We start from the raw sequence: 14,148 nt of genomic DNA on the forward strand, positions 1-14,148 counted from the left end.
TTTACCCTATCAAAAATAGGCCACAGACTTACACTTAAAGAAACCTATCTATTTGGATGCTTTAAAAAGAAATAGAATCAATATTTAGAATCCTACTAGATAACCTAATGTAAATCCTCAGTTGGAATTTTCAAGGCGGCTTTTTTTTTCAGTTTGTCTTTCGGTAACATATTTGCTTATAACATTTTAGCCTAGTGCTATAACTATAATCCCCTTCAAAATGTAGTACTTATTTTTGTAGAGTAACAAGACGATCATTTCTTGACCCATCAGTAATTTATAACAGCACTTGTTTGCAATAGAGGTAACAGTTATACTGTGAATATATAAATACATATTTCAGAACATCAGAAACACTATAGATATTCTTCACGCCAAACTACACACAATTTTCAGAAAAACATTCATGATTGCTTAGAGCAGCAGATGCATATTTTTGGAAATAAGAGAACAAGACAGGACAAAAAAATAGGAGTTAAAGCAATAAATAAGCTGAATTCAGGGAATACATTTATTTCTATTTAAACATACGATGCTTTCCTAATCAAGACAGAATCCATGGGTAAGGAAATAGGAGGCAAAAGGCCAATATTTTATATAATAATTGAAAAATCTAGAATGACAGCCCTTTAACTACGGTCTTAAATATAGATATTTAAAAAATTCTTTCTGATACCTGGTACATAGTAAACTCCTAATATTGCTGCACAAATGAATGAATGAATGAATGAATACCAAAAATAATCTGTTGAATAAAAATCATTGGGAGAAAACTACATAATATGGAATAATCTTCAATTAAAAAGTATTTAATGTCATAATTGTTCTTGGCTAAAACCTACTCTTTAATGAAATGAATTAATCTGTATGGATAATGCAGCACTGAGAGCCAGGTATGGTGCTCAGGACACAGCATGAACAGGACGCAGTTAAGGAGCTAAGAGGGCATGAAAAGACAAATGTGGAAAAAGACAAATTACAACACAGAGTCACCAGCTCTGAAAGAGTCCCTTAGCAATTTTTTCACATCACTGTTTCAGAGTGGGTGACTTCTGACTCCTGTCTAAAAGGATGCACAGAAGTCAGCCAAGCAGAAAGGGCGATGAGGACAGGAGGTGCAATCTTCAAGTAGAGCATAAGGAAGCCCTGGCACGTGCATAGGATATTTCCAGTTCCCAGAATGACTTTCTCATGTGAACACCAAAAAAAAAAAAAAGAAAGAAAGAAAATCCTATTTCATGATGAGTCTAAATATCACCTTCTTGGTGAAGCCCCTTCTGTACACTTCCCATCCCTGAACCCACCTCAGGCATTAAACTGTTCCTGCTCCGTGCTCTCATGGCCTCTGTAATATTGTTCTGAACACACTGCACCATTCTGACCTCTTTCTCACCCCACAAAAATGTGATCTGATTCGTGTTGGTGTCCTTCTGCCTAGCAGCAGACAAATAGTAGGCTCTCAACAAATGTTTGTGGGGGGTGTGGCTGCTACCTCTCATGAAGCAACTACCTCTGTACACACATTACAAATGTCATCTCGTTTCATCTTCCTTGCAATTTTGTAAACTTGGTATTGTTCCCTCTTTGTACATGAAGAAACTGAGGCTCGGAATGGTTAAATAATTCCTAAGCACCAACTAAGTGGCAGAGCCAGAATCTGAACCCAGGTCTGTCCCATATCCCGACACCAAAACCATCCTCTTGGCCACCTACTCCCCAGTGCCAAGGTTAATGGATCCACTGGACTCTACCCACTTCAACCTTTGTTTGTAATTAAGACATTAGTGTGGTTCTCGAAACGATTTTATACAGTACCTTGAGAAAATGTGACCATCTATAGTATTTATTGTTGTTTTATAAATTTTGATGTAGGAAAAGAAAAATCAGGCTTTCTTCATGAGCATGCATACATATGGAGTTTTGCAACTCATAATTTAAATAAAATACACACAAAAGGCAAAACTACAAGGACTTAGAGGAAGAATTCCTTAATGTCACCATTAAATCTGAGTCATAACACTGTCCCCACAACTTAAAACACACTGAAAATCTGAATTGCTCCTTATAGATCCTCCGAAGTCCATATGAAGTACACACTATTGTGAAGCGAGTCTGTATTTATTCGAAAACTCCACAATAATGCCAGCCAGACTGTGGAAGACAACTGACAGAAATTAACATAATGACTTTGATAGTTATCACAGCTCTACTGTAATTCAGATTTAAGCCTGGCTTAAACTAAGGATAAAAATAAATGATGCAAAACGAAAGAGAGAACACGTGAGAGCCCAGAGAGGGACAAACACCCTGGGGAAAATGAAGAGAAGATTTCAGACACACCTGACCCCTTTTATCATTACCTACGTTAACCAGAGGGAAAAAAAGTATTCTTTGGTTTGGTAAATCCACATGGATTTGAAGTTAAATTTTAAACTTCTCCTACTTGCTTCCATTTATTTTAGAACGCAACTTTTGGTGTGTGTCTGTATGTGTGTGTGTGGGTGTTGTAGGAAAACCAAATCCCATGCACTTAGTGCCACTGATTCAGATGTCTTTTTTTTCATCATTAAATTGTCTACTCATTCAGTAAATTGTTGTTTTAAGCCACGACGTTTTGTAGGGGTTTGTCTGGCAGAATATATAACCAGAACGATTCTTGTCTATGAAAAAAACAAAACAATAATGATAATGACTAACATGGAAGAAGGGGTTTGAAACAGGAGGGAATTAAATATCAACAGTAAAAGAGAAGATGGGGAGGAAAGTGATTCTAATGAATATGTCCTAAGATCCTTGGACAGTTCACAGGTGTTTAAAGATACTGATTCCTTATATCGTTTATTGACTCAATTATACATGACAAAATTTTAAAGGGAACCACTAACGGACTAGAACCAGAATGTTTAACTTCCAAGCAAACACACTGAGGAAGAATGTAGGAGGTACGGAGTAAGAAAACTCATCATTTCCATGGAAGACATAAAAGTAGGGGGAAAATAAGAAAAAGCACGGAATACAGAAAACAAAATAAGATGTGGAAATCAATCCAAATGTATAAAAAAAAATAAGAGCAAATGTAAAAACACTAAATGCACAAATTTTAAAAGCTAGTCACCCGGATTGGATTAAAACTATAAAGCTATAGATGATTTACAGCAGCTCTATCTGAAGCAGCCAAAGAATGGCGGAAAGTGAATTGGTGGGAAAAGGTACATCAGCAACAACTAAAAGGAAGTTGATAGAGCAGCTAAGAACAGACAACAGACTTTAAGAGAGATATCAGGATAAAAAGATGGCATTAAAAATGTGTTCTTTATTGGTGTGTCCACTATTTAGTCCCTAGAAAAGTATGAAAAGCCAATTATAACAAACACTGCAAAATTAAAAGATGTGGTAAGCAATTATTCCGTGGGTTAGTAATGGGTTTTACCAGAATGAAGAGTTTCTAAACCTCATACCAATGCTATCTTCACAAAATATTTACAATTATGTAACCGGGAGTAATTATGGCGCCTAAATAAGCCTCCTTTACGGAAAAGTGACACAAATCGCCACGAGGGAAAAAAACTCAGGTAATGTTTATAGAATAACTGGACAGAAAATAAAAACCATCTCAATATACGGAGAGATGAATGTCTATTTCAAGTATGGCTTTCCACCAGTACGTTAGGGGATAAAATATACTTTAGCCTCTTCAGTACACTGAGCTATACCATTTTTTAAAATCTACCTAATGCCCAAGGAAGTCTTCCACAACCATTCTTCTCTGTGAACCAAATCTTTGACATGCATGTTTAAAAAGAAAGCTCCATGATGGTCTGAGACACCAATGCAATGCTGTGAATGCAGATTCCACTCACTGCCACTGTGCATCCATGATGTCAGGTACTGTCCTCGGTCCCCCACCCCCAGAGGTGTGCTCTCATTCAGGCTCCTGAACACCTTGCAAAGTGTCTTCCAAAGTATGACACTTTTTAACCCCCAGCATCTATTCTTGCAGTGACAACGCAAGGATTGCCTTAGGCTTTGCAACAGATCAGAGGACCAGAGATGCTGTGAGTGTAGGGGAGGAGGACATTTCCTCTCCCCAAATGTGGGTTCGTCTGGCCAGAGAACGAATTAAATTCACATGAGACAGAATAGCAAGAGAAAATTAAACAAAGCTTTATGAGGAACCATGGCCCGGGGCCTTTCTTCCCGAAGGAAGAAAGGGCACCGAAGAAGTGGGGTACACATAGTGGTTATATACCCCCAAACAGAGCGTTTCACATGTGACTGAAATGTCCCTCCCACAATAGTCACAAGATTGCCCTGTCGGCACAGCGCTTGATGGAAACGACAGATAGGTCTGCTGTCCCAGTGAATGCCGCAGGGTGGCAGGTGTGTTGCCTCAGGCTGGTGGGGGGAGTCACAGATGAGCTCCGCAATCGGTTCCCAGCCCAAAGAAAGATGCTTAATCTTTAAGGAGACACCAACGTTGGGAAGGGGAGGGAAGTCAGTTACAGGAGGTTACCAGACTAGCACAATAAAATGCAGATTTAAGTCCTTGCCTTTGGCATTGATTAAGAGTTTTTAGAGAGAAGGTCATCTCCTTTCTTCTTCCTGGTACAGAGAGGGAGGCACCTTTTACAGATAGAGATTTACCTTACAAATGTAAATGTGTCCTAACAAAGGGCGAGTTCCATTCCTCAGAGCCTCCTTCCCTGTCCCAGTTTATCAAAAGCAATCAGCCTCAAATAATCCTGATGCCAAAGAGACATATCTTGGGGTGGCCAATTCCAGGTCCCCACATGAGCAAGACATATCTACTAATGGCAGAGACCTTGACTGCTCACTAATTACCCAGGAGCTTCTCCCCATTGCCTAGTCCCCTTGTAGTGAGGCAGATCACGGGACTAATGCTGAATGATCAGCTCTGAGTAGAAGTGAAATGTGTCGCCTTGGGGCCAAAGCATTTAAGAGCTGGAGTAACAATCTCCAGTTCTCTTCCCTTCACACCTGCCTGAGAGGCCCTGTGTTACAGATGCTATAATGACAAGGTGGGTCAGCCTTTAATATTCCAATATGGTAAAAACCAAGAGGGTTGTGAGACTGCATCCCTAAATTACAGTACAAAGCAAGCCCCCTGCCAACCCATGCTAGACAGGCAGCGTTAGCAACAACAAATCATCTTTTGTTCTGGTAAGCCACTGAGGATTCAGGGTTAGTTAATTACTGCAGCATCTGACCTGTTCTGACTGATACTACTAAGTAACAAAAAGTAATTTAGAGTTAAGTTGCTCCAAAAAATAATGTCATGTTCAAACCTCTTATTTTCTAAGAGCATTTTTTAAAATGTAAAGACATGACCTTAAGTAATATCTCTTTGGCAGTAATCATGTAAAAATACAAAAAGAGCTTAAGAATAGGCACTCAACTATTTGATAGCTATTCTGGAAACTGAATACCTTATACATAAATTCTTTGTTCCATTTGATTGAATTTCAGATTAAACGGCAACTTTTCCATCACTTTGGAAAGCATGTTGGTTTAGAACCTACATAATACTCAAATTAAAATACTGCCTTATTTAGCATTCATATTTTTAGCTTTGTATAATTCCTAGAGCTCAGTTTCAAAGGAACGGCTTTTGTTTTCTATAAGCAGAATTGTCCTAGTATGTCACTTCAATCTGGAAATCCCTTCTTGTGGACTGATTTAGTGGTAAGTTTGTGCTGAAGCTTTATACTACCAGGAAAATGACTTCACTATCATTAACAGTAGCCAAAATAATGATGAGAGTTTATAATCAGCAGGACCTTACAATGAGCCCAGGCATCTTGCTGAGAGCTTTACACACATTATCGCACTTAATTCTCATGATATTTGTACTTTTCTTAGTCTTTTTCTTTTTTTTACAGATGAGGAAAATGAGGTTTTAAAAGATTATATAATTCATCCAAGCTAGGATTTGAATTGACTTGTCTATTTGACGACAGAGCCTGTGCTCTTAACCACTGATAACCTCAGAATTTCTCAAAGCGCGCTGCATGGAATGATCCTGGGTGCTTCATCGACAAAAGCTATTTTTGAAGAGTTAATACATGTTAGAAAGAAATACAACTAACACAGCAAAACTGTCCCAGACCTCATTGCTTAGAACAAGGTCAGGATAAATAACCAGCTTGTTTTGTTTTAATCAGATGGTTTACAGAAAAATATTAACAGTACAGGTGATAATCCAGTACTGTAAAAATCTAGAAGGTGCTGAGCGAATAACTAAAGGCTAGAAAACACTAGACTATATTTTTCAACACAGAGGGGAAGAAATGAAGACTGAGACACAGAACACGTGAGCTCCAGCCTTGACGGCCTTCAACTAGCTGTATGGCATCACCATTCTGGACCTCAGTCTTTTTTATCCATAAAACATCAGCTTAAACATTGGGATCAGAGCTCTAAAATTCATGATCCTAATGCTTTGGCTGACTGTTGCAATCTTACTTTATTTTACCATCCAATTGCAAAGAAATCTGAGAAACATCATAATACATAAGCCATGATTTTTTTTAAGACAGAGTCAATACACAGTTGTTCTGCCCTTCGTCTTTGAAGAGCTCATCAACAGATGGACATGAGAGGTATACTCAGTGTGGTCCAGACAGATTCTGGTCAGCTGCTAGTCACTGGTCCATGGCAAGGTAAGAAGCTTGAGCCAGACTATGAAACATCTACCTCAATAAGCCCGTTATTTAGCTTAAGTGAATTTTTTTTTTAATAGCAAGATTTTCTCAGTGAAGGAAGCAGTTACACTGATTTACACCCTGGAGAAAGTTTCTTATCTAGTCACAGATCAGTAACAAATGGTTGGCAGATCAGCGCTTTGAGTAGCACTCCTGGACAGCACAGCAGACCCTTAAAAATGTTCATAACATGCATTTTCCTAGCTCTGTTCAGGTACCTAAAGTGGCCTGCAAATGAGAAAAAGCCAATTCAGCCTTTTGAAGTGTTTTTCTTTTGAATAGCCAGAAAAATACGCACAAACCGAAAGGCTAAGGAGAATTAGTGAACCTGAAACAAATTTAATATGCTCTGCCTCCTCTTTCCAAGGCATCCACTTGGCTGTTCGTGAAAAGCTGTGTGTGCTGGGCCCCCTACGTGTTTTTACACGAGATGAGCATTTGGCTCTTTTCATTTAGAGAGCTTAGGAGGAGGCAGCGAGCAGCACGGTTAAACTTGTGAGGGGTCGATTCCAATTTTGGAGACCAACCATAAATTATAAACTTAGTGATTTTTGAAAACCATCCGCAAGGTATTAACTGTTGTAATTTGGAGATTCAGGGCCATAGCTACACTGTGATCATCTCCGGAAATCTCAGGATGTATGTGAAACTTTCTGAAGGGAGAAGATGTAATTAGCATCTGTTTTGAGAACCATGTTCGTATCCAAAGTGTCTCTAAGTGGTGCCTTGATATTTTCAACTTTTTTTCTTTGTATTCCCAGTAGGATCTACATACTGCCTTGTGGGGACCTGGATTTGGCCACCCCAAGATATGTCTCTTTGGCATGATGATTATTTGAGGCTAGTTACTTTGCAGACAGGAAAGCAACTGAAAAGTAGAATTTACTTACTCTTTGTAAGAGACATTTACATTGTAAAGGAACTCTCCATCTGTAAAGCTATCTCCCTCTTTACCAGGAAGAAGGGGAGATGACCTTGTCTCTAGAAACTCTTAATCAATAGGGAAGGCAAGGACTTAAATCTGCATTTGTTTATTGTGCTTGTCTGGTAACCTCCTGTAACTGACTTCCCTCCCCCTCCCAAAAGGATTAAGCATCTTTCCTTAGGCTAGGAACTGATTGCTGCGCTCACCTGTGACCGTCCAGCTCGAGACAATAGACTTGCCTCCTGCTACAAGCCCTCTGAGATAGCAGACCCACTACCTGCTGTGTCCATCAAGCTCTGTGCCGACAGGGCAATCTTGTGACTATTGTGGGAGGGACATTTCAATCATATGTGAAATATCCTGTTTGGGGGTATATAACCACTATGTGCACCCCACTTCTTCGGTGCCCTTTCTTCCTTTGGGAAGAAAGGCCCCAGGCCATGGTCCTCATAAAGCTTTGTTCAATTTTTTCTTGCTATTCTGTCTCATGTGAATTTAACTCATTCTCCGGCCAGACGAACCCACATTTAGGTAGAGGAAAAGTCTTCCTCCCCTACAGCCTAAACTGCCTAGAGAAAGATTTATTTTCCTGATTCAGGAGAATATATTTTCCCTCCAGATTCACAGTGCTATAAGTCATCTGGAGTGAGTTGTACAGTGCAAAACATTATTAACAATTAGCCAAACAAAACTAACCACACTTCTAGAGAGGAAGAAAATGTAAGCCAAGAGAAACACAATCAAGATGCAGAGTGTGCCAACAGGCCACACCTCGCCAGCCCGGTGTTCCGCCCAAATCCCTCCCCTTCGGGACTTATTTCTATAGAGACCATCTCTCTGTTCCACAAATAAAACCAGACGTTGCTAGGAAACAGTCCGGCTCCTGGGACACAACTGGTGGGGAGCGGCTGCTTCCTACCAAGAGGTATAGAAACCTGAAGACTTTCCTGACATACTGTCATGAAACCTGGATTCTCAGCGCATCTACTTCCCAGAGCCTGAGATAATTTATTATGCATATTCCTGTTTAGCCATTATAGCCTTAAAGTACAACACAACCTGGACCCTGAGATTCTTCTCCCCATCCTAGCCTTGCATTTCCTCTTTGCTCTCAGGTCTTCTCCAAACATATCACCTCACCAACCTTCACTTAATGATGTCCATGAAAACTCTTTTGCATATTTTCAAGTTACTAATTACTCATTTGAAAGATTCTTCCCATCACTTTCCTGGTCTTGTTAAACTTTCAAAAATTTCCAGGGCTTGGGGTTACTCTCTTCAAAATTTTTATATCAAATTTTTGTTACTTCTTATAAAAATAACCTAGTGGCTTTTACCTATACTAAAGCAGCCCAAGCACTCTCCCTGGAGCGGCAACTCCTGAAGTGGCCCACTCAGTCTTCACCTGCCTTTAAAAGCACTTGTGTCTCTCCTTTCCTTTTCCCATCTTTATGGCCACCCCAGAGGCTCTGTTACGAATAAATGCTCATACAAGAAAGAAATGATGACTTAAACAAAGAGGGGGAGACTTTTTTTATATACCAAGAAGTCTGGACTATCTTTCTGCTCTGTTGTCCTTAGCTTTTTATCTTCTTGATTGATGTCTATGGTTGCTAAACGGATGCAACAACTCAAGATTACACATCCTTTCACCAGAATCCCAAGTACAAGAGAAGGGGAGGTTTAAAGACTCTCTCTCCATGAAGCTCTGGCTTTTCATTGGAAAAGGAAGTCCCCCTAAGTCTCCCCTTCCATCTCACTGGCCAGAACTGGGTCTCATGCCCTCTCCTAGACTACTCACTATTTGAATTCCCATGTAGGTCTAGACCTTTCCTGAGGCTGGGGATCAAGGGCTTGCTGCCCACCCTCAACCCCATCAGGAAGAAGAGATCAAGAAATGGCTGTCAGTCAAAGACTACAGTGCTGTCATCCATCTCTCTCCATGTGGAAGGGCAAAGTCCCCACAGAAGCAAGGCTGCCTCCAGTCTAGTGGTCAGAACAGCCTGACTTAACCTCAGGAGATAAATGGCTGTTTCTGCTTAAAGCCAGGGCCTCTGCTCACTCATTTTGAGGTCCCAGATAAGCCTTTTAAACAGCCACGACCCTGCAACTATATAAGTGAACCATATTTAATATTCTAGATACCTTTTAAAATTATTCATTGTGGAAAACCTGCCAAAACCAACAACATGTCTGAGAACACCAAGTACCTCATTATACCTGTGCACTATTTTCATTCGTGAATGTTAGTCTGTGTTCATCTCAATCCCTTGAGAGGTCTAGGGGTGCCAGTTCCTCACGCCTCTTCCCTGGTAGGGATCAGAAACAATCAGAAAATGCACTAAGAAAAACTGACGAACACATGGGCCTCAAACCATCAGTTTTATTCAGAATTCTCTGCAAATGCTACATGGGAGAATTAAGTGGAACCTCTTACTGCCTACCCTAAATCAAAAGCATGGGAGGAACTTCTGCTTCAGGTCATACTGAAGTAATTAGTTCCAGACTATTCTTCCTAATGTAAACAACTGTAAAAGTAGGAGGCAGTGGTTTTCAGACATTGCACAAGAGGTGGTATAAGACTAAAATCCCAGAGAGAAGAGAAACTTATGAGGTGGCTCTATGACCACCCAGATCTCAGCCAGGGGATGATTTTCTGAGCACAGTGCGGGGAGGCCGGGGTCCAGGGCAGTTCTAATAAGCTGGGGAGGCAGAGATCAGCGTGTGAGTCAACCAAAGTGACTGGAATCTCAAGGCAGGGCACTGGAAAGAAAGAACTATGCAAGAGTGAAGGCCAAAAGTGGACACAGGGATCCCCTACAGGCCTTGGCTAAAGTCTGGGCTACACATGTGCAGGGTGAGACTACCAAGGCTTTCCAGAAAGCAGCTGCTACAGGGCTGAGAGTACAGTGATGTTGCTAGAGGTCAAGCATGCTGGAGAACCCCAGAGTTACAGCCCAGCCAGAGCAGCGAGATCTGGTTAACATTCTGGGCCTCCAGCTAAGACCTCAGAAACGCCACTACTCAGGAATAAGTGCAAAGTCCTAGAGTAAGGTCTACCATAGACCTACCTAACAAAGCCCCAAACCAAGCCCTAACAAAATCCACAGGCAAGACCAAACTTGGAGGCTGAGTCCCATCAAGTCAGAAGTGCTGGGGAACTACACTGGGCTTTCCATGGATCCATCCTAACAAGGTGTAAAAATCACACCCAGTAAGTACAAGGAAATAAATCTGCCTCCTAGAATAAAAATTAACATTCAAATAAAATTATTCCACAGAACTCAGAATTTCTACAACATAGAATCTTCAGTTGTCCAATGTAAAATAAAAAATTGCTAGATATGCAAAGAAACAGGAAAATGGGATCTATGGCCAAGAGGAAAACAGACAATAAAAACTGCCCCTTAGGTGGCCCAGATATTGGATGTAGCAGAGAATTTAAAGCAACGGTAATCAATTCAATTAAAAAATGTGGTCTGAACGAGTTAACATATAGAGAATCTCATAAGAGAAATAAAAACTATAAAAAGAGAAACGCAGAGCCTGCCTTGATGGCCTAGTGGTTAAAGTTCAGTGCTCTCACCTCTTTGGCGGCCCAAGTTTGGTTCCTGGTCATGGAACCACACCACTCATCTGTCAGTTGCTATGCTATGCAGCGGTGACTCACATAGAAGAACTAGAAGGATCTACAACTAGAATATACAAGTATGCACTGGGGCTTTGGGGAGAAAAAAAAAATTTTTTTTTAAAGAGAAATGCAAATTCCATACATGAGAAGTCAACTGAAATTTTAAAAATCCATTGGATGAGATTGATAGCAGAATGAAGCTGAAAAAGAAAAAGTCAGTGAACTTGAAGACTGATAATTAACAAATCTGAATATCAAAGAGATTTAAGGAAAATTAACCAGAGCCTCAGGGCCTTGTAGAACAACATGAAATGATGTAACATATGTGTAACCGGAGTCTCAGAAAAAGAAGAAGAAAGTAAAAATAGATAGAAAAAGTATTTGAAGAAACAATGGCCAAAAATTTCATCAAAAACATTTACTTATGAAGCTCAGAGAATTCCAACTAGGATAAACAGAAAGAAAATCACACCTAGGTACATCATAGACAAACTGCTAAAAACCAAGATAAAGAGAAAATGTTGAAATTGGCCAAAGGGGAAAAGAAAAGACATTACATACAACAAAGCAAAGATACAATGCTATGTGAGAAAGATACAGAAGCCTCTTGAAATAGACTGAGGAAGAGTTAGTATTTTTCTAAAGAGATTTATTTCCTAATTCTACTTTCCTAGCTATATCCTTGGGTTAATTCCAGATTTAGAACTTTGACCTATATTGTTCCCTCTAGAAAGTAAAATATAAGAACACCAAGATTTTGTGGTTTTCATCACTTGGAGATAAGATAAACTCAGCTTTGAATACTTGAGTTCCTTCCTGAATACATTTAGAAAGGGAAATATAACAAGTGAGATGGAGAAACAGGAAGAAAGTCAGGGAAAAAAGTATGAAGTAATAGGCATTACTGTCTTAAGTGATTCCGGCATTTTACAGATTAAGTTATTCATACAAAAATTACTTTCTTCAATCAAGAAAGTAAAATTGATTGTGTCCCAAAGAAATATCACATAAAAAGCATTTAAGAAAAACACAGTCTATTTGTTGTCTCATATTAAGCATTTCCTCACTTTTAATATATATTTAAACACACTTGGGGAAAATGCTAAACTCTGAAGACTTTTCCCCCTTTTGCTGTCATAAGAGAAAAAAAGAGAAGAATTCATTGATTTTTTTTTTTTTTTTTGTCATTTTAGATTTCTTGCTATCCAGCATGACTAAACATTACGAGCTACGAAGGTAAATACAAACCAACTTTATGTTAGTCAACATAAAATTCTGGGTCCCAGAGAAACATAAAGTACAGTGGGTTTAACATTTTAATAAAATTTCAGCAAGAATATTACTTTGCTTCAAACCAGGGTTTCTCAACGGCAGAACTGTTGGCATTTGGGGATAGATAATTACTGTGGGAGGCTGTCCTGCATATTGTGGGATGCTTAGCAGCATCCCTGGTCTCCCATCCCCTATCCAGTTGTGACAACCAAAAACGTCTCCAGACATGGCCAAATGTCCCTTAGGGAGGAAAATCGTCCCTGACTGAGCAGCACTGCCATAAACGATGGGTCTGTTTTTCCTGCTAATTTATTCATTAAAAAGGGGGGAAGGGGCTGCTTGGTTTATGATCAGCATTGAAACCAACGATGTCTTTCTAATAACATATCTGATGTTAAATTTTGAAAGGAATTCCCTTCATTCCGTTAAAAAGCTCTCCAACTTTGGGGAATGCTAGATTTCATTATCAGGTTGGATTTAGATTTTCTTCATGGTTGACTGGTAGGTTTTGACTTTGGCTTTCAAATAAAGCAGACTCTGTATTTTCTGGGATGCATATTCATCATTCACTCGCCTTTGAATAACTGATGCAAATTAGCCACACAGAACTGGGACATTTTTATTAAAACAAATAGCGATCTATTTCTAACTTATTTGTTAGGAAAATACGACACTTTCTTCATCTAATTGATCCAGGACACATCAAGGAATTTTGAAATGAAAAGATACCTTAGACTACAAGGTGTTCTTAATGAAGTTCAACCTTTAGAAAATACAGAACATTTTTTCACATCAGTTATCTAAATCTAAGATATCTTTCTCATCAGTGTAAAAATATAAGTAAACGTTAATAAGCACCTCTTTCCAGAATAGGACTACTGACCAAGGGCAAAGAGAAGTTTTAAAAAGAAAATACTGTAAAATCTGCAGGTTCTGGCATTTAATCAGAGCAGAAATGTAACCACAAAATTCATATCAGCAAAGGTGTTTGTAACTGTTGACTCTTTCACTCTCAAAGAAGAAAGGAAAATTCCCAGAGTCTTGCTATGCTTACTTGTGCGTGTGATTTTTTTTTTTCCAGGAGAAAATACAGAATAGTATGACATCAGAGTAAAAGGGGATGCTCTTGAGTCACAGGCAGGTCCATTTCACCTGACTCACCTATGTGGTAGAGACCAATCCAGTCACTGGGGTCCACCTCCTCTTTGATGTCCCAGAAGATAATGAGGTTCTGGGCCTGCCCCAGCGTGTACTCGTACATGCTGGCAGTCAAGCTGGAGCGGCTCTCAGAAGTCACCAGGTCCGTGTCGCTGTTGGCCCGCTGTAGGGTCATGTTCTCGGGCATGGAGCTCTGGGCGGCCAGGCTCTGGAGGTTCTCTGGGCTCAGTGTGTACCGCATCTGGGGATTTCGACGCCGCACAAAAAGCAGGTGCTCCCGGGCTGAGCTAGCCATCCCGTCTGCCTCTCTGAGGTTGGCTTCCTACAAAGCTGCAAGAGACAGACAGGCGCAAAGCATTAGCGCTACAACGGGAGGAATCAGGTTTAAGCTTCCCAGATATAAAGCCTTGAGGAGCATTTATTAAAGCCTAACCATATAA

At 39.9% G+C, this 14,148-nt stretch overlaps 1 protein-coding gene across 4 annotated transcripts in view; it reads right to left on the reverse strand.

Annotated features, from left to right (window-relative positions):
• HECW2 (HECT, C2 and WW domain containing E3 ubiquitin protein ligase 2) overlaps positions 1-14,148 on the reverse strand; it is a 373,452-nt gene that overhangs the window by 205,238 nt on the left and 154,066 nt on the right. For all 4 annotated transcript variants that reach the window (XM_070581715.1, XM_070581716.1, XM_070581717.1 and 1 more), the window contains exon 2: positions 13,712-14,038. In XM_070581715.1, the coding sequence (XP_070437816.1) occupies positions 13,712-14,003 (292 nt within the window). In that variant the 5' untranslated portion in view covers positions 14,004-14,038. The remainder of the gene's footprint in view (positions 1-13,711; positions 14,039-14,148) is intronic.

Source organism: Equus przewalskii, chromosome 17 (assembly GCF_037783145.1).
Source record: "Equus przewalskii isolate Varuska chromosome 17, EquPr2, whole genome shotgun sequence".
Taxonomy (NCBI): domain Eukaryota; kingdom Metazoa; phylum Chordata; class Mammalia; order Perissodactyla; family Equidae; genus Equus; species Equus przewalskii.